Source organism: Coloeus monedula (assembly GCF_965178545.1).
Source record: "Coloeus monedula genome assembly, chromosome: 18".
Lineage (NCBI taxonomy): Eukaryota > Metazoa > Chordata > Aves > Passeriformes > Corvidae > Coloeus > Coloeus monedula.
Genome location: NC_138798.1, coordinates 8,315,156 through 8,335,094, shown reverse-complemented (window position 1 = coordinate 8,335,094; position 19,939 = coordinate 8,315,156). Strand labels below are relative to the sequence as shown.

General features: G+C 37.9%; 1 protein-coding gene across 2 annotated transcripts in view; it reads left to right on the top strand.

Moving 5' to 3' along the window:
- LOC309580033 (septin-2) overlaps window positions 1–19,939 on the top strand; it is a 35,300-nt gene that overhangs the window by 1,438 nt on the left and 13,923 nt on the right. For both annotated transcript variants that reach the window (XM_082293716.1, XM_082293717.1), the window contains exons 2-11: window positions 3,469–3,520; window positions 4,611–4,710; window positions 6,171–6,257; window positions 6,859–6,982; window positions 11,453–11,587; window positions 12,051–12,168; window positions 16,758–16,859; window positions 17,661–17,806; window positions 18,827–18,910; window positions 19,841–19,898. In XM_082293716.1, coding sequence (XP_082149842.1) covers window positions 3,494–3,520; window positions 4,611–4,710; window positions 6,171–6,257; window positions 6,859–6,982; window positions 11,453–11,587; window positions 12,051–12,168; window positions 16,758–16,859; window positions 17,661–17,806; window positions 18,827–18,910; window positions 19,841–19,898 — 981 coding nt within the window. In that variant the 5' untranslated portion in view covers window positions 3,469–3,493. The remainder of the gene's footprint in view (window positions 1–3,468; window positions 3,521–4,610; window positions 4,711–6,170; window positions 6,258–6,858; window positions 6,983–11,452; window positions 11,588–12,050; window positions 12,169–16,757; window positions 16,860–17,660; window positions 17,807–18,826; window positions 18,911–19,840; window positions 19,899–19,939) is intronic.

Genomic DNA, 19,939 nt, shown 5'->3' with positions numbered 1-19,939 from the left:
TTGTTGGTCTAGAGGGAGTGGGGAGGAGGGGGTTTCCCGCAGTGGAGGTGAGGACGTGCCAGGAACGAAGCATGGCACATGGAACAGGCTCTGCTGGACACATTTGTTAGAACTCAGTGATTCACAGATTCATGTCATTTTTTCTATTATTATTGGTGTGACTCAGTATTTGACATTTCTTCCTTGGGTTTTGTAGTTCGTTTAGTGAGAAACCACAAATACTGGTGGTTTACTGACATATTCTCGGTGTTTCTGTCTGCTTTAAGTCTGAAAAGTGACTTCAGAATGCTGATGTTGTTGAGACCATTTCCAGCACTGGGAAACCTTTTAAAGTTTTCACTGCTTTTATTAAATACTGCCAAAAAAGTATCTGAGTTATATAGCCTCTGATGGAAAGAAAGAAGCCTCATCTGAGAAATCAGGAGGGCTGTTCTGCTTGTCAAGATGGTTGTAAGGTCCCTCCAAAGTGATTATTTGAAAATGTTGTTTGATACCCTTATATGGAAATGCTCTTTGTACATGTTTGGTAGTGCTTTCTTTGTGCTGGTTCCTATTAAGAAGCTCCCAGTCTGCCTGTTCCTCGCAGTTTACTTCTTGCATCCTGACAGGAACAAAGGAAATGACCCATTTTCCTTCCCCTCTCTTTCTCTCACCGGAATACTGTTCTTAGCAGAGGACGGTGGGATGGCACGTTCCAGCTACAACTGAACTTGGTCGTACTTTGCTCCTTTAGATTGCCAACATGATGTTGTTCAGGATAGGAATAAACATGTTGAGATCTGAAATGAAACTTTATTATGTTATCCATTGTTCAAAACCAGATTTGGACATTCCTATGCTGTAGCGCAGTGTGCCTTTTTTTCTGCTAGGCCTGCTAAATAGGGCCCAGCATTATTTACAAATAGTTTCACTGCTTTTTGCAAGTTGTTGTGAATGTATCTTGTGTATTCCTTTCTCCTTGAACTGTTTTGTATGTGCTGATTTGTTAATCTCATACTGATTGAAAGAGTACTTTGAAAATGTAAAGAGAACAGATACAGTTCTTGCTCTCGTTTGCCTTAGTTGTGGGGTTTTTTATAGATTTTGTTCTGGACAGTTGATAAGAAATTAGATGTTACAATTTCCAGGTGTGGGACTACCCAGACTGTTGTTAGAGACTCAACTTCAGTTGTTTTGATGTTTGAGTCAGCTGTGTGCAGACAGAGCTGTGGGTTTCCACAGTCACTGAAGCGCAGTGTGGACTGGTCCAGCGCCAAGCTCTCACTTGTGAGCAGTGCTGAGAGTGCTGCGGTTGTTTGGTGCTGTAAGAAGATTTAATGTATGGCATTTTGTTAATTCTGAGGTTTTGATTTGTACTGTATGGTAGAGCTTCGGGAAGACAGCACGTGGTCATCCAGGGAAGTTTGGTGGAATGATTTTCGAAGAAACCTCATGAGGGCAGTACTAGGAATTGCAAAATGTCACAGCTGAGCAACTGAGCTCCCAAATGAACCTTGGCGCCTTAAGCATTGTAGCACAGCGGGTGTTTCTGTGGGGTTTTTTGTTGTTGTTGAGGTAACTTTTAGCTAGCACATTTCTATTCTAACAGAAGACATTGGGAAGTGACTAACTGGAAGTGTGAGCTGCAGTCATGATGTGATCAGAGCAGCTGGGCTGCTGCTTTGGCTACAGCAACTTTTCGGTCAGAGTAAGGCACGAGGTTTGCCTTAGAGGAAACAGGTTTTGTAAGCTGTATTTGTGGAACAGATGATTTTATGAAAAAATGTTCTTCTGTTAGATGACAGACTAATTTTGAAGCCGAATGTGTCATAATCAGTTGACAACAATTTTGCCTCTTCTGCTTTTTAATCAAGTAACTTTAGTAATGCCGCAATGGATGTGACTATACTGTCAGTTTAAGGTAGAAGTGGTTAGAGAATTTGCCATATGTATTGAAACCTGAATAGTTCCCCCCCTCTCCTTTATCTATGGACAGCTGGCCTGGGTGGCTTCTCCCCTGGCATTACTGTGAGAAATGGGTCAGGTATGTCTACATTAGCACTCCGTAAATATGAGCTTTTCTAAACTCTTGAACTAGGTTACTAATTTTATTGACATGGTGACAGCAGAGGTTTCCAAACCTAGAAACAAGATGTGGACAGAGCCACGAGTTACTTCTGTCAGTGGGTTTGTGACTGTATTTAAAGATCTGTGACAATAGTTAGCTGGAGGCTGGAATGAGCCTTTGAATACTGGTCAAAAAAAAATAAGCTCTGTGTTTTCAAAACCATTCTTAAGGGATGTTTTCCAGAATGTTTTGAGGAATACACAATTAGAGGATGACAGAAGATGATTAGAATCAGGACCTCCCTATTTTCCAGGCAATGGATGCATTGGGCTTTCATTAGTAAGCAAATGAGCTGGGTATGGGGGAAAAGTAGTTGGAGGAGGAAAAAAACAACTTTCCTTGCTCATAGGGTAGCTGATACCTGCACAGCTGCCAGGATTTTAAGTGCCTGCTGCAGGGCAAATGAAATACCATGGGAGCTGAAGACCTGTTTACTTAAAACTCCAAGTGGCAATTATGCTAACTTCGATGTTTCCTTCAGTCCATAGTTCAGTGTGTCTCTGCCAGGATTTGACTGTCAAACTGCCAGTGTTAGAAACTGGACTGTATCCTGCTAAAACGACTCCTGCTACCCAACAGGAAAGTCTGAACACACAGGTGCCTGCATAGGTCACTTCCCTGCTTTTCCAGGCCAAGAGCAGCATTGTCAACAAACCAAGCTGTGAAGTGCTCCTGCCACTTCTGTGTTTCCTGTCCCTACTCTGGGGCTGCTCTAAATGAAAGGGCCTTGCTATTGCCCTGATAACTAATCTATAGCACAGCTAACATCCTTGAGTAAAGAGATAAGGGCTTGCCAAAGTCCAGCTGTTCAGGGTGTCTGAAACTAAAGGACAAATCTTTTTTGATAGTCCTTCACACCGGGGTGAATTTTTGTGTCCAGCATGGGTTAGCCAAGTGTAGTGTCCTATTCAGCAATAGCACTTTGAAGTCACTGAAAATAATGTTATGTTCTGACCCTCACCTGAGAATCATGTAGGTGTCCTTTTCTCATGAGAATTTTTGGATGTGGTAATACTCTAATGTTTGGACAACATTTGCATTACATTTGCCAATCTGTGAACCATCCTTGTATGAAGACAGGATGGGTGAAAGTTTGTTGTGATACTAAATTTTAATATTTTGCATTTTAAATGAATATTTCTGTTTTGAAAATTTTAAGTATTTAAATTAAATACTCCTGTGATTTATTTCAGAAGCAAGACATTTTGATTAATGGCTTGTTTGTTCTGGTAATCCTTAAGTATGTGACATTTCATTCTGCTAGAATAGAATGTGATTATTACATGCAATTGATCAGTTCAAAATTAAAAGTAATGTAATCTTCAAGTCAGGTAACATGCACTATGACTTTTTTTTTCCAGCGTCTGAAACTTGAAGTGAAGAAACATGTCTCAGTCAGGTGAAAAAGTAAAGGTAAACAGATGGCTGCATAGCCAAAATTTTGTCTAGAATCTGTTCAACTTCTGAAATACTTGTGGTTTTACTGAAGTGCTAAAAATGTGAATAAAAGATACCTTATTTCTTCAGATGTGTTTCTTAAAAGGAACTGCTCAGCAGAGACAGAGATTGCACGTGATCCTAGTGATAGGCTTTCTGGTGTTTACCAGACATGCAGTCTCTGCTTACAAAGTTAAAATGGTACCTTCACCTAAGGAAATTTCATATGACAAACCTTCATTTCTAATGTTTTTGCCCACATGGATAGGCTTTAAAAGGATTGTAAATAAATAATTACCTTTTAAGTGATTTCCCTTGTATCCCCCCACACCACTGGAAGTGTATGGCATTGTAAAAAATCTGTTCTCATCATAAACTCATCTGTGAAGAAAACATCTGGTTCCAGGTAGCCCATAGGTCCCTAAGTCAGGTGGCTGCAGTTCTTATTTAGGCTCCTATTAGGTTTTCAGTCAATGGATAACAGATGGTGAAGCAGACTGCCCTGTTTATAGCCCAAATCTCTTTGATAAGTTTTTCAGGCATGTTTCTTTTTCCTGCTTTTGTGTTAGAAGTTAAAGATTGTGAAGATAGGTGAACAGCTTAACAAGCAAAAGATACATCTCTGTGTGATTATATCTCAGTAGTCCCCCCCTTAGTACAATGTTCTTGTTTTTTACCTGTAAGCATATACATTATTTTTATAGAAGATAGTAGCAGCAGACACCAAATTTGAACAGATTTTTTTATTTTTAGCTGTAGTTATTTCTTAAGATTAATAATAGTTTGTTCTTGCAAGCTTGCAGATTTTTATTTTTATTTTATCCAAGGGAAGACTTTTGTTTGTATAGCCCAAGATACTTACCTGATTTCTATTTGTATCTGCCCACTTGGTAAATGAGCCTTTTCAAGGTCTGCCTCGCTATTGCAGCAAAAATTGTTTCATTCTCTATTCTTCCTTGTGCTTTATAAACCCCTGCACTTTATTGTGTAGAATCAAGTAAACTCTTTTCCAGCTTTTTAGGGGGAAAGGGATCTCATTTATATTCAACCTTTGTTTTCTTGTCAGTTTTCCGACTCGGCAGGCTATGTGGGATTTGCTAATCTGCCCAACCAGGTTCACAGGAAATCGGTGAAGAAGGGCTTTGAATTCACACTGATGGTGGTTGGTAAGTGACTTCTTTAAGTATTTTTGGTGTTATACAACAACAACAACATCATTTCTTTCAGGTAGACATATACATCTTCCTACTTAGCATTTGGCTGTTCCACAGAAGAAAAAGCTTTGAACCTCTATACACTTTCTAATTAAATCTGTTACTATTTTGTCATGTTTAGTAGGAGGGAGTATTTATAATGATTAAAGATGATGCCTTGGAGCCAACAGGACATTTTTGTATTCCTGATTCATCGTCAGATGATAGGGATAGTTGTTCAATCTTTCTTTGAGTCTTGTTTCCCCATTGAAAGCCTGAATGCTCATGGTGAGTATCTTGCTGTTGAAATGGTGATGCTGCTGTTGTGTTTTCTGCTGTTCTGTACTGACTCACTCTGGTGTCAGAGATAAACCTGTAATAAGCCTGTTCTATCAATGAGCACCTCTCAGTCTCTTTGATGGAGAGTCCTTTTGGCACAAAGCTCTTCCCAGTGACATGCTGAATTATGATTCCATTAAATCAGTTTAATGGTGTACATGTGCAAAGGGAGTCCGCAGAACCGTCACCCTTTTGTAGCACCTAGTGAAAAATGAAAATGTGCTCTGTAGTACCATTTGGGATTACTTGGTGACAGTATTCAGCAGTGTTTGTGAAATAAATAGGTAATTTGTGATAATTGTGGATTCTTGTGTCATGTAGTTTGTGATGAGAAATGCAGATAACTTTTTCATCTCTAAGATCAGGTTAGTAGGATCTAAAATAATATGGCTAGTTGGTCTAAATGCTGACTCCTTTGATTCCTTGAGTTAGGAAACAAGTGATTTTTTGAAACTCAGATTTAGTAGTTAAATTTACACGTTTCACTTTATTACTCAGATGTAGGACAAAATTTGTATTATTTGAAGTTACAGAATTATGAAACTTCTCAGGTGAATTTTGAATAATTTGCTTTATGGTTTTCAGTTTCATAGAACATATATGGGCTTAACTGTAAGGGTGCAAAACTTGACTGTTAGTTTGGGATTGCTTTACTCATTTTTCTTCCCAGCAGTGTTCCAGGTTCCATTTCTAGCTTAGGAAAACCTTCAAGCTCTCAGAAATTTTCTGCAGGAGAGTTACAGCTCCTGATTTTGTAAGTTTAAATGAAAAAAGCTGTGATTTCTCTGCAAGTAACTGAACTATCTCTAGATCTATAGTCCAAGTGCTGTATGACCTTTCAGCTTTTATTGTGACATCTGTTACAGTAAACTTAAAATTTTCATGTAACTGTTATGAAAACACTGGAGGCTTGTTTTTCCGGTGTTTTCAAAGCGCTTAGCTGAACCTTTGATGTTTTTATATCAAAAGCTAGGGTGGATCCTGATGAACAAATTATTTTTCCTATAATGTGAGCTTGGAGAAAGACAAGGTGCTTTAAAAATCTTGGAGTAAAAAGTGTATATGCTTAATAACCTGAATTATTTTGTTTGTAGGTGAGTCTGGCTTAGGAAAATCCACTTTAATTAACAGTCTGTTCCTGACTGATCTTTATCCAGAACGTTATATTCCTGGAGCTGCAGGTAAATGTGGTTTTGCAGTTCCTCCAGCACACTCCACCCTATAAAAGTTCATGTTCTTTTCACTTAATATTGCTTCATTCTTCACCTATTACACCACTTCGTCATGCTGTATTTAAATTTTCTAAATTATGTTTTGCTGAGTTGTCATTTTCCTATGTAGATTTCCTTTCAAAGACTCAGCTTTTGTTTCTTTATCAGTTGTTATTAAAAAAACACCTCCCAAACCTTTTAGGTATCAAATACCTAAATGTGGTTTTGCTCTAATCCCCATTTCTTCTTACTGCTTTTTGTCTCTAGTGCCTTAAATCATGGTTAGAGGTGTAAATAACCTTTTTACAAAGAATCTATTGTGCTTTTGAGTATTATGATTTTATTTTTGCATATAGTCATAATAAGCCCACGCTTTTGTTCATTGTTTCTTGTTTACTTACAAAAACATGGTGTTAAATTTTGCCTACTACTTTGTGTATTTTGATAAAATATTTTATGTCATGCAGGTTACAACACACTTGTGTTTGCAGTTCCTCCTCTCTTGCTCTCCTGTGGGGGTCTCTGCAGCAATTGATAGGCAAATAACAATCCAAATGTTCCTTTATTTTAGAGAAAATAGAGAGAACAGTTCAAATTGAAGCTTCTACAGTAGAGATAGAGGAGCGAGGGGTGAAGCTGCGTTTAACTGTAGTTGACACACCAGGATATGGAGATGCCATTAACAGCCAGGACTGGTATGTGTGTAAATACTGCTTTGTTAATAAAGTGTGTGCCGTACACAAACACTACTTTAGTGTGTCTGTTACTTTCTACAACTTCCACTTTCAATTTTCTAACCACTTCTGATGTTCTTAAAAGTTTTGTAGGCTGTGTCTATGATTCTGCCTCAAAATTAACAGCCTCTCCTTCAAAAAGTTTCTCTGAGCACTGCAGTCAGCTTTTTGTCTCTATGGCCATTCCAATAGGACAAAATTATGGTGGGGAAACTTTCTGTCTTTTACTTTCTGTGTCTCTGGCCCATCCAGTTTCCATGTTTTTAAGGCAGTTCTTTTCATTCCCTGTCTTCTATATGTATTACTAGCAATTTAGGTAGAACTGGTGTTTTTTTATGGTGAAGTTAGCACTTGGCTCTCTCTGGCCTAAATATCACTGAGAATCTTTAATGGATGAAGTAATTGTCAGCAAATACACTGGAAAACACACATAATTGCTGTAGCATAATGATTGTGAAGAGAGAAGTTTATAAAGTAGCTAGATAGGAACTGGGCAATTAGTAACAAAGCTAGAATTAATAAGTTCATAGATGTAGTTTCCAAATAATTACACTCTGGCAATTCTCATGAACTGTGGAAAGCTGGTAACTTTTTTCAAATAAAGATGAGCTATCCTTACTGGGATGCTTCTAGTTGCAGTGGAGTAAAACTTCGAATTTTGACATGATTATTTTTTAAGAAGTGCTAACAATACTTATTTTACTTAGTTGTTAATTTTGTTGACACTTTATTTGTGGTGGTGGTGGTAATCCCAAGGCAAACAAGGGTCACTGTGCAGAGAAATGGAACATAAAGCTAATACAGGTTTATTTGAGTCCTTCAGTATAAGTTAAAGACAAGAAAAGAGATAAGTAACAGGTAAAATAAACATATATATTGCTAATAGAATGTTTTTCATTCTTGCATTGACAGAATGATGTATCCGCAGTGTTCTTATTATCAGACAGGGTTTTTCTCTTCTTTCTATGGTGTAGATGTAGGAACACAGCAAAAGTGAAGGCAGTGAAGTTCTGTAATGTACTAAATGAAAGTCTGAAAGTGAAGCTTTAGTGAGGTTTTTATTTTCCTCCCACTTTTCCTACTTTAGTAAGTTGAAAAAAATTGAACTTTTGGAATAACACAAAGGCATCTTTCTGGGCTGCATCATGATCTTGCCTATTTTGTGCACTGTTGACAAGAGCTTCCTTCCGCTGGAGCTGAGAGCTCTGCAGCCTGTGCATTGTGTTATAGAGAGCTCTTCCTGTTGATTGTGTTCTAGTGCCCTTTGTTTATTCTGCTCAGATGTTTCTTGGAGACCTCCATGTTCAGATTTTCCCCATTCTTTTTGGAGGTTTTCTGAGTAGAATCATTCCGTGATGATTCAGACCTGAGTAGAACAATTTATACGTAATTTTCTGTGACAAATCTGAAACATCAAATACGCTACAGGAACAAACAGCACTTACATCCTACAAAATAAAAAGATGCAGTTAATGGTATCACTTTAGTCTGCTTATGTCACATGAAAAACTTTTCAGCCCAGGCAAGTGTCATTTTGACAAAGTCTGTTAATCTTTACAGGATGTCTCCAGGACTTGGATGGACAGACTCTTTGTTCTGAACTGTAGTGAAGACTAACCCAGTGCAACCACCTTCCTTCCTTGGTAGTTCAGAGGAAGGAGCAAGTTCATGTTCTTGAACTTATCTTTGTGTTCAGGAGCATTTACTGCAGTTGTGGTTCACTGGTAGATAGTGCTGATCATGATCCAAGGTTTATAAAGCCCTTTTTTTTTGGGGAAGGCTACAATTTGTGCAGACTATTTGTTTTTCAGAGTGATGAATTTTACTAAGGCTATTTTTGAACACAGGTAAACCAAACTGGCATGTTGTCTCTAGGAGGCAACAATCGCTGGGACTGTTTCAAATATCTTTCTCCTGAGTGGGTTCCCTAATGGCTTTTAGTCTCTGTCTGGGCATTGATGAAAGGGCTAAATTTTAGAGTTTGACTTTTGTGGATTGGAGCTAAGGTAAATTTTTATGTATTTTGTGTCACAGAAGAAGGACTGATAAGGATTTTGTGCTACCAGGAGTATGTCCAGGAGGTCTACTGGATTGGATGAACAACAGTGTTGGATTGGGAAATGATTTGTTATAGATTTAGTACAACGCAGAGTAATTCTTGTTTTCTGGATGCTATTGTACTTAAAACAGTATGTAAGGAGAGGTGGAGGTGAACCACAGTTAACTATAGTGATAATTTTTTAGATTCTGAAGCTTTAGTGCTGGCTGGATTTCTGTATTTTACAATCAGACCCACACCTAGGGTTGCTCATGACATCAGTTTAGGGGTGTGTTCAGAGAACAGCAAAATTCCTTATGGTGGGAGGTTTGACACATTCGACATCTCTTCCGTGCGTAAGTACATTGAGATCATGAGAGAAACATGTCCTTAAAATAACATCTTTCATGAGAAGAGAGAGGATATAATCAGGGGAGGAAAAAAATTGCTTGATGCTCAGATTTGCTTTGATACTTGGCCTCAAAGAAGTGGTTGACAAAAGCAGACTACAGGTGAACTTGTTCGATATTACAGATCACACCCTTTATTTCATCTTGCTTGTGGTGTCGCAGGTCATTCTTTGATAGCTGCTCTGTGCTCTCTGGCTGCTGCTAAATTATTTATTTTTTTTCTTTCTTTCTCTATTTTTTTTTTTAAACAGACTAAGGTTATATTTTGTAGGTTTTGGCAGCTTGATAATATCATTCATTTTCCCCCAGTGGGCTTAAATGCAGTATTTGTGCTGTTTGCTGTTACAATACAGGATGTGCTATCTCCTAAGTAATGACAGCACTGTGGTATAAGCCAGGTGTTTCCCGGAAGTCAGGAGGTACAGGACACTAACACCATATTTGTAGGGAAAATTACAGCTGTTAGAGCTAGAGAACTGCACGTAAACTGATTATATTGCCAGAGAAATGTGTGATAGCTCTTTCCCATTGTTAGTGTTTGGTTTCTGTCCTAATATTTTTATGTCTTCAGTCTCATTACCTTTTACCAGCTAAGAGAAGTGTTGAAGATCAGCAGGAACAAAAACCATATTGATGTGTTTCAGCACATTTAGGTATTAAGATGCTGGTTCCTAATGAGTAGAAGTAAGGTCAAAACCCAATAAATTCCATCTTTTCCTGTGTTGTGTTCTGTAGTATGACTTAGAACAGCTGAATCTTGCAAAGATGTAAGCATGTGTATATATATTCTACTGTGGATTTATTCCTGCAATTCAATCCAAAAGCTTACCGAGCTTTGGAGAATCAAATTCCCTCCAGGATCTCTTCCATCATTCTTGTTACTTTCTTTTATTATCTTCTTTGCAGCCATGCAGCCCTGGGTCAAACCTTGCTGCCTATTGCAGTATTTGCCAGCATTCTGTGTTCATTTTCCAAATTTTCTTTTCTGTTACCTGCTCTGTTTCCTCCTTAAATGTATCTCATCAAATTTGTGCTTTCTCAGCAACAGAAATATGTATATTCCTATTTCTCAAGTTAAGCTTTCTGCTTAGTTGTTTCTCAAGTAGTTTAAGACATGTTCATGATACACAGTCATCTACCTAATCTTATCTACGTCAGCTGTTCATTTCCCTTCCCCTGCAGTACCTAATATAAAGTGTTCTTTTATATTAATGGTATTTGCAGGTGTCTGCATGCTCTGGAACAGCTTAAAATGATCTTCTTAGTTATGCATTGTGTTTTCTTTTCTCTCTCTAATCACTGCTCTCTGTGTCTGATTAATCTATGTGATCAGATTTTGTGCTCATTTACTTCTTTGTAGGGATATTTTACATTACCTTGAGCTAAGTAGGAATTATTTTCTTCGCCAACAGAAAAGAATTCTGTAAGGTAACAAAAATAGCTTAATAAATCATGTGATGCTTGAGTGCATGACTTGCAAATGTATTTGTATTTAATTCAAACAGACTAGAATAGCAGAATTTTCAGAGGTAACTATAGAAACTTGGCTCTAGGTTCAGGGTTGTAAATCAAGAGGATATCTAGGATATGTCATTTGTCAACTAGTTTAAAAACAGATCTTCAGCCCCTACCCCCAGAAAAAAAGGCAGAAAAATCCTCAATCTTCTATTCCTGTGTTGTCTCAGCATAGAGTCGTTTTTTCTGAGCTTGCACTTGAACTTTTTATTCAGTGAACAGAATAACACTTGAAATTGGCTCTAGGCATAAGCTGACACTTAGTGGTTGTTATGAAAACACCCTTTTGCATTATCAAAATATTTTTCCTCAGTACTAGATAAAATGCTAGGAAGTTGAATTTTTTGTAACAGTAATGTTTTTAATAAAAGTGTGTTTGTCCTTCTGTGCTTATCTTTTCGTGATTCTTTCCTTATTACTTAAAGCTGATGTGAGATGCCTCTCTTTCTCCCCCCTCCCATACCACAGCTTCAAAACAATTATCCACTACATTGACAACCAGTTTGAGCGATACCTACATGATGAGAGTGGTCTGAACAGGCGCCACATCATAGACAACAGAGTCCACTGCTGCTTTTACTTCATCTCTCCTTTTGGGCATGGGTAAGCAAAAACTTGAGCTGCTTTATTTTAGGGTGTTGTACCTTGTCTGTTCATTACTTGAACTGGTAACTTAGCAGTAATGTTAATTGAGTTACTTCCCAACCTGTCAGCTCATGCAATTAAAGCAGTCTTTGGGGATTAATGCTCTCCTTTACCTTGTCCCCTTTTTGGCATTTAATATTGTTTCGAGGTAGTCAATACTGCATTGTTTATCACCCAGAAACATAAGTGTTTTTAATATCCAATTAATTGTATAGTGACAATTTTAATTACAACTTAAACTTTACACAGCCAAGGTAATAAGCAAGGGCATTAAGCTGACTTAATTTATTATGAAAATATTGTTTATGTGGACACTTGAAATAAATAATTTTTAATACATTTGGTCTGTTAAAAAACGAACAACACAAGACCGCATGCCTATTTTAAATCTTTTTTTTTTCTTTTTCCTGCTTGTTGGCAGACTGAAGCCATTAGATGTAGAGTTCATGAAGGCTCTTCATGGAAAAGTGAACATTGTCCCTGTGATTGCCAAGGCTGACACCCTGACGCTGAAGGAGAGGGAGAGGCTGAAGAGAAGAGTAGGTCTAACACTTGGTCATGAGAACAGAGCAACCCATACAATATAAAAGCCAAATATAAGTAATTTCAAACTGAAGAGGGGTGAATGATATTGGCCAAGGACCTAATCTTCGGGAAGTGTGAGGTGGGAAATCTTCACTGAAGTCTGATGTGCTCTACCAGTTCCACTTGCTAAGATGTGTCTGTTACTGGCTTCATGTATCTTAGCAAGCAGTGCACCCAGTAGGGCAGGTTTTGAGCAACACGGTGTGTAACAAGGGTTCAGGCAATCCTGAAAGAAGAAGTGGAGATGTTTCAGACTGGCTCTCATAGAGCAGTGACCTGAGTGCCCATTAGTGCTGGGAGTGCATTAGGTGTGTTCTGAGGGCGTATCTGCAGTTTCATCCAAAAGGTGCTTGGGTTGTGCACTCTGCTGCATGGTTTGTAGCAAAATGTGGTTGGAAACTTATTAAATAAGTGCACCCATGATACAAACTAAAACACTGATACAGAGACAGGACAGTTGGGTTAATATATGAGCAGGATGCTTTTGTAGCTCCGTTGTTATGGATAAATGCATGTCATTGTGTGAACATTTTTCCTCCTGGGTTATCTGTTCATCTGAAACACCAGGACATACTCAGGGTTGGAGTGGAGACTGTCTGTCTTTCCAGACAGTGGTACTAAAATCTTTCTTTTGCTTTGGAAGGTTTCCTTAGCATCTTGAAATTTTGTTATTTGACAAACCTTTCCAAGACAGCCCAGCTTTTGGCAAATATGACATTGTAGTGAATTAAATGGAATAATGTCAATATTTGTGGTTATACAAGTCTTTAACCTTAAATTGAATTTCCGTTTTATCGCATCATCTGGGCAATGAATGTAAATATTTAATCTGTTCTGGTTTATCTTCTTTGACTGAGAATGGCCTCATGCACCTTCTTAAAGGAATGGGTAGGTGGTGTGATTGTATTGTGTATGCTTAGAGGTGACCCAGTAAAATTTATTGAGATCACAAGCTTTGTCAGGTTCAATTGACTCAAAACAAGTACAATAACTTGTAAAGTCTTAAGGGGTTTGAACCCTACAAAGCCTGTGAATTTTTACAAATTTAATGACTTGAGTAATGTAGAGATAATTAGTACTTCTAAAATGCAGTTTGTATTTTACACCAGAGTAAACCTTTTCATGGTAAGGTATCTTTTATATTACGTTTTCATGCAGGGCATGACAGTTGTTTTAATTGTGATCCTGTGACTTCCTGTAAGCCTTTAGGATGGTTATTGGATCTTTATTCCAAGGGTGTTTGTGTTGGGAGTATTTTTCAATTTTCTTGAAGAGGGACTACAGTTTCATTTAACTGGGAAAGTAGTATAGATAAAATGATGCTGGCAGAGCAGCACATTAGCTGAACTGCACCTAAATGCAGAGGATTTGTTTGGGGCTCTTTTGTGTGAACCAGTGCCACAGTGACAGGTGTGGCCATGGTTTGTGTGGGCATGTGAAGAACTACAGTTCGACAGAGTGAGGTACTGCTGGCATTGCTGCTGTGTTTCATAAAGCTCAGTGATGTAAGAAAACTTGCCCAAGAAATGGAATGAATCCTTTGTAGCTGAGGAGGTTGAAAGTGGGGACAGTGACTGTATGAACCTTGTCTGCAATGCAGACAAACATCCACTGAAGAGGGGAAGAGATATTTGTATAGAAATGAGCAGCTTTATGGTGAACCAGGTGAAAGGAGGAAAGAAATAAAAAAAAAGTCCGTTCATTGAGACAAGAAGGGCCTTTAGATCTTGCTGGAAGAAATTCTGTCCAGGCTCTTGAGCTTTTAATTTTGTTCCTCCACAAATACTGTAAGGTAGTGACAGGTGCACTGCATGCAAATTGAAAGAACTCATAGGGAAATAATAAAGCAAAAATGTGGCTGATGGTGCAGGTTTTATTGCTATTCCTTTTCTGTTACTGTACTGACTTGGTGAAAGATTTATATCTCACATTGTTTGTGGAGCTGCTACTTTTTATAAAATCCCCTGTATTTACCCTTTCAGCAGTGTACTTCAGGCTCAGTATTCATAGTTGCTTACTTTTTGGTTCAGCATTTGGGAGAAGAATGATGTTGAAAGAATTGAAGGAGGCATTTAAGTGGTACATTAATTATTTAAAAATATAATTCACTGGGAATTTAACAAACTTTTAACTAACTAATCTTTAAAACAGTCTTGACATATGGACACCACATTTATACACTGGCTAAGTACAATAAGATAAAAGGCATCTGTAGTCCGAGGGAGTGGTTAGGAAGCAGGTAAACAAGTTTGCATTATTTTTATACTGCAGGCAAAGGTCAGTCTGCAAACTGAGTTTATATTAAGTGAAATGTATAATGTGCTTCCAAAGCTTTGAAAATCAAAGCTACTGTATATTGTTCTAACTCAAAGCATCTTGGCCAACAGAGTCTCTAATCAAGAGTAGGAATCAAAGTCCTGCTTTGCTGACGCAGCTTGAAGTCCTACTTTTTTTAGATGTTTCTGCCATTTGGCCGTCAATCTGAAGTAAAATGTTTTTGTTTTGCCGCTATGGACTAAGCAGCAAGATTAGTTTGTGGTGCTTGCAAAGGAAACCCAGCTTGGAGTAATTCCTGTTTGGGCTTTCTGGAATTCAAAGTTAGTTTTTAAAACTCTTGAGTGGGAAGAAATGCAAGACATTTTCACAAGCTGTGTGCCATGCAAGGCTGCTAAGGAAACATGCTCAAAGGAATGACTTCATGAGAGGGGAACTAATATTTTGACTTTTTTTTTAATTTCCCATGGGAAGGCTAATCTTTAGGAACACAGAATCCTCTGAGGCCAATAAAATTCAGATTTGAAGAAGCAAAATGCTGTTTCATTGTTAGGAGCATAAAATACAGTTTGTTTTTATTGCAATTCTTTTTCCTTTCAGGAAAGCACTAGGTTTAACAGCTGTAATATATTATTCTAGCACCCCTTACTGTCGGCTTTCCCGTTATTGTTCCACTTGCATTTTATCTTGAAAATCTCAGCCAGGTTAAATGTGCTTTCTTGTTTTATGCAACTACTTAAAGGCATCGAACTGCAGCGCTGCCCCACCCATCCCAGCTGTGCATCCTTTACTGTCATTTGGTGACAGTTCAGGTCTCTTCCATTTTGCAAAACAGTAACAACATGCATTGATTTAAATGTCATTGTGTGAATGCATTAAATGCTTATTGGCAACACTTACTCGCAAATTTCTTTTCTCTTTATAAAGTATTGCTCTCTGTGTAGGTGGGGGCTCACAGTACTTTTATTCAGTGTGTGAGTGCGGGGGATGTTTATATACCTGGCAGGAAAACATTGTCAGGGGAACAGCTGTGGCTCATACATGGTTCTTTCCTCTGCTTATGGTCTGGAGAATTGTTTTCTTTTAAACACCTGTTTAATAACCAAGTTCTGGTTGGACAATTTTCATTTATACTGTAGCTGTTGGTTGCCATGATGACAGAGGATCGAGGAAGCCAACAATACTCATGGAAGGCTCATTAAGACCTCTCTATTTGAAGTCTATTTGTTTTTGTGCTACCAAGTTAATCTCCAGTTGTATACGTAGTAATGCCATCACAAGTCCTTACACAGGCTCTTCTGAATATTTTTACAATTACTTCAAAACCCTCTGTGAATTTGCCCAAGCTTTGTCTATGCTGAGAGTTCATTCAGCAGTGCAGCTGCTGGGTTCAGGTGCTGTTTGTAGGGTTACAGTTGCTGCTCTAGGAAGTTTGCACAGTTTCTCTTTTCTGCTGAAACATCCAAGATGCCTTTGGAGAGAATCATTTTGGAATCTCAGCATTCTTCATGCTGTTTTTATACCACCACACTTCCTTTACTGAAAGTAACTCTTGTCAGTGCATTTGATGCCGTGACAAGAGCTGACTTAAGTATATTCAATAGTATGGCAGCAGAAACATTCTCTTTGGTTTTGAAAAAAGGGTTGACTTGTGCCACCTTTGGAAACTGCCAAAGGCCTGGAGTTATGCTGGCTGCTCACCCCTGCAGTGATTTCATTAGGAAAAGAATGTGCCCAGGAATACAGATACTGTATTTTTTATGTTAACCTCAGACATTAATGACAAAGAAAACTGTTCAAGAACAGGGTATTTTTCTTAGCGAATTTTTAAGGACTTTCTGCAGTTTAAGAGGATAATAAGCTTTTATCTTTTTTGATTCAAGAGGCAATAGGCACTGTCTTCTAAATTTTTGAACATATCAAATGCACAGAAATGTAGTTTGACATGGGGTGAATGGTTTTGATGCTGTAACTAATGAATTCCTTCTTGTTACTTTTACTCTTTTTTTCGTATTAACCTCACTTTGCTTCTGTATTTGCCTTGTAAATCTTCTGGCACTTTTTAATGATTTACTTGCTATGTTTTCTAAAAATACATTTGTCTTTTGTGCCTTTTAAAAAAATCTTCAAACCTATGTTATTTTGCAGTTTGGACACTGAGTCAAGTGAATATTGGTGACAGACTAGTAAATCAATTTTATGTATTTTTAACTGAATACCTCTTCAATGAAATAAAGAGTATTACTGCTTCTTTTTTGCAAACTTTCAGGTTCTGGATGAGATTTCTGAACATGGCATTAGGATTTATCAGCTCCCTGATGCAGATTCTGATGAAGATGAGGAGTTTAAAGAACAAACTAGAGTTTTAAAGGCAAGTTTCACTCCTAGTTTATCATTTTGCTACTGTAGTTCTTCACTCTACAATATGCCGAAGGGTACTTTATTACTTTTACAATGTATTGAAAATTTCAGTTTCCTTCGTATGTTGACTCTGAATTATAATCCTTTTTAGTCCAGTCTCTGCTTCATCAGAATTCCAAGTGTAGTGTGTCACGACTTTCTCTTCTTTTCTCTTTTATGTGTAAACAACTGTTAAACATGAACTACTATTTGCAGTCTGTTTTCTGACTCAAACATTGCAACATGCAAGCAAGGAGAGAGATTGTGTGTGTTATGGTTGCAGTACTAATTAACAACTTGCCTCTTGTTAAAGCAGATAATCAAGTAATTTCCTCTTTGTGCTTGCAAAGGTGTTTGAAGAATGTGTCTGAAATTCTCTTTCTAAGTACTTCACTCTGTATCTGAAGTATGTTTCTGTTGGCTGTTCTCCATGCATGATGTTATGTCAGATGACATATTATGCCCAAACTGTACTTGAACAACAGTCAAGTGTTCCTAAAATGAAACGTCATTTCCTTCTGTGCCTCTGTTCATAGAAACTGATACTAACAAAGCTACAGGTGCTCATAAGGAGAGGTTGCATTGTCTAGAATGGGATTTGTTGGTTTTCTGATGTGAAAGGATTTTAGTAGAGTGTTTGTCAACATTTCTTTCCCCCCCTCCTGCCTGTTACTTGAATCTTTGTCCTTTCTTTAAAAGAAAGACAAAGCAAAATACAAAAACTAACCAGCCAAAAATCAAAACAGTAACTTGTTTTTTCTGTCTCAACTAGGCTAGCATTCCCTTTGCTGTTATTGGATCCAATCAACTTATTGAGGTGAAGGGGAAAAAAATCAGAGGCCGCCTGTATCCCTGGGGAGTTGTTGAAGTTGAAAATCCAGAGCACAATGATTTCCTCAAGCTGCGCACAATGCTGGTGTGAGTAATGGTAAAATGATCCCATCTCCTGTGGTGATGTAACTGCCACAATGACTAAGACCTATAGCAGTGTTAATTCCTTAATTTAAAACTAGCCCTGATGGCAGTGTAGAGTGACATTTTAGTCCCCTGCAGCTTGTTTTCCTGCTGTATCCTCTGATCTCTGAATTCAGAATATTTTCTATATTTTATGTTGCCAGATATGTGTGATGGTTTTATGTCTTAAGTGAACTGATTTGATGGCTTTACATACCAACTGAAGTTTCGTTATGGTGCAGCTGGTGGGGCAGAGAGGCTTTTAAAATACTCTTCAAAGTGAAGGGTATTCTAAAAGCAAAGGGCAATTTTCTTGGCAGTGTGGGAAATCCTTTGTTAAATATGATACCCCACCCCGTTATGATTTTAGCCGACACGGATATTCTGCCTGCGTAAATGGTTTTAAGTGATTTTTAAAAAACGGTGGTTTGCTATTGTTGGAAATTAATTCCGTTGTGTCATTCCAAATTCAGTTTGCACAGGGCAGGGATTGCCCTCTGCTGGGCATTGGGAGCAAGTGGGTTTTCCTTTGTTATTTTTTTTGGCAATTGGAAATTGTTAAGCAGTGTCAGCTGTTGTGCGAGCCAAGCAGCTCCACCTAGTTCCCAGTTACAAATTATATTTGACAGCACTTAAGAGTAATAAAATACTTTAGGAATTAAAGTATCTTTCTGAATAACTGTCTTTGGAAGATTCTTAACACTGCAAAAACTGGTATAAACAACTTGTCTGGAGTAGTGATCAAGAGGAGGACAGCATATTTTGGGTCTTTGAATAGTATTGATGGGGGCACTTAGGAATGAGTTAAAGATCAATGAACTTGAAAGCAGAGTTCTGGTTGGCTTTCTGACTGCCTTGGTCTGTAAGGATTTACTTTTCTGGTAAATAGATCCATTAGATAAAACAGAAACAGAAGATAAAAGGGTGTTTTTCTTTGCTTTGCTGAGAATGACAGAGTGTTCAATAGCCCTTTGCATGTTCTAGAACGCACATGCAGGACCTGCAGGAGGTGACCCAAGACTTGCACTACGAGAACTTCCGTTCCGAGAGGCTAAAACGCACTGGCAAGTAAGTGTGTGCTGCCCCTGGGCTCTGCTGCTCCTCATTCCCCACTGACATGGGACTTGCTCTTCCTCCTAACTAATCCCACCTGTAAACAATTATTTCTGATGAGATTTCAATCTATGGAATTCTGAAATTTGTATGAAATGCTGTGCTTGAAGAGGACTAATATATAGCGAAGTGCTGTGCTTATAAACAGCTGTGTGTTCTGTATCCATTTCCTTTTCTCTGTGCTTTTAATTGGAATGTGCAGAAAGAAGATGCCTGCAAACAAAATAGGTTTTACACAATGATGTCTGCTTGGAAAAATGAACACTAGTGGGCACATTTAAATAGGCCCCAGTCTATCTGCTTAGGGAGGTGTTTCTTCTCTTGCTCCTTCATATATAGCTAAAGAGAGAAGTTTAGACCAAACAATCTTTTCTGATAATTTATGTGTTTTTATGGAGTTTATTATCTCTTTTTTAATTCTTGGCAAGGTTGTCCTTGGCAACTTAATGCAAAAAATCCACATCTACCTTTGCTGCATCTTTTTGGATAGCAACTTGCTCTTGTCCACACTCCACTTGTTCTTTAAGTATTCAGCAAATCATTTTGATGTTAAAGAAGGAAGGAAATAGGAAATAGCCTACACAGCTTTTTAGTGGTTGATTTTTGTACCGTGAATAGATAGTGGAGGAAATCTCTTCATTAAAGATCCATATAGCAGTAAAGAAATCAAAGTTTAAGAAATGGACAGTGAATAGCAGGAGTCTGTGAGGTAAAGATGGCCTTTTACAAAAGGGAAGTATGATTTTAAAAATGTCCTAATTTCCCCTGTGTGGAAGCATGTAGACTTTGTTAATGTTATATTAATTAAAATACAAGTCTTGAATCTGTTCTTGGAGATTTTTACTTCTATATTTTATACTATCAATGCCTTCTTTTCTTCAACAGGCCTGTTGAAGAGGAAGTGGTAGACAAGGATAGAATCCTCCAGCAGAAAGAGGCTGAGGTAAGAGGGACTTTCTAAAACTTGTTCTTTAATATAACATG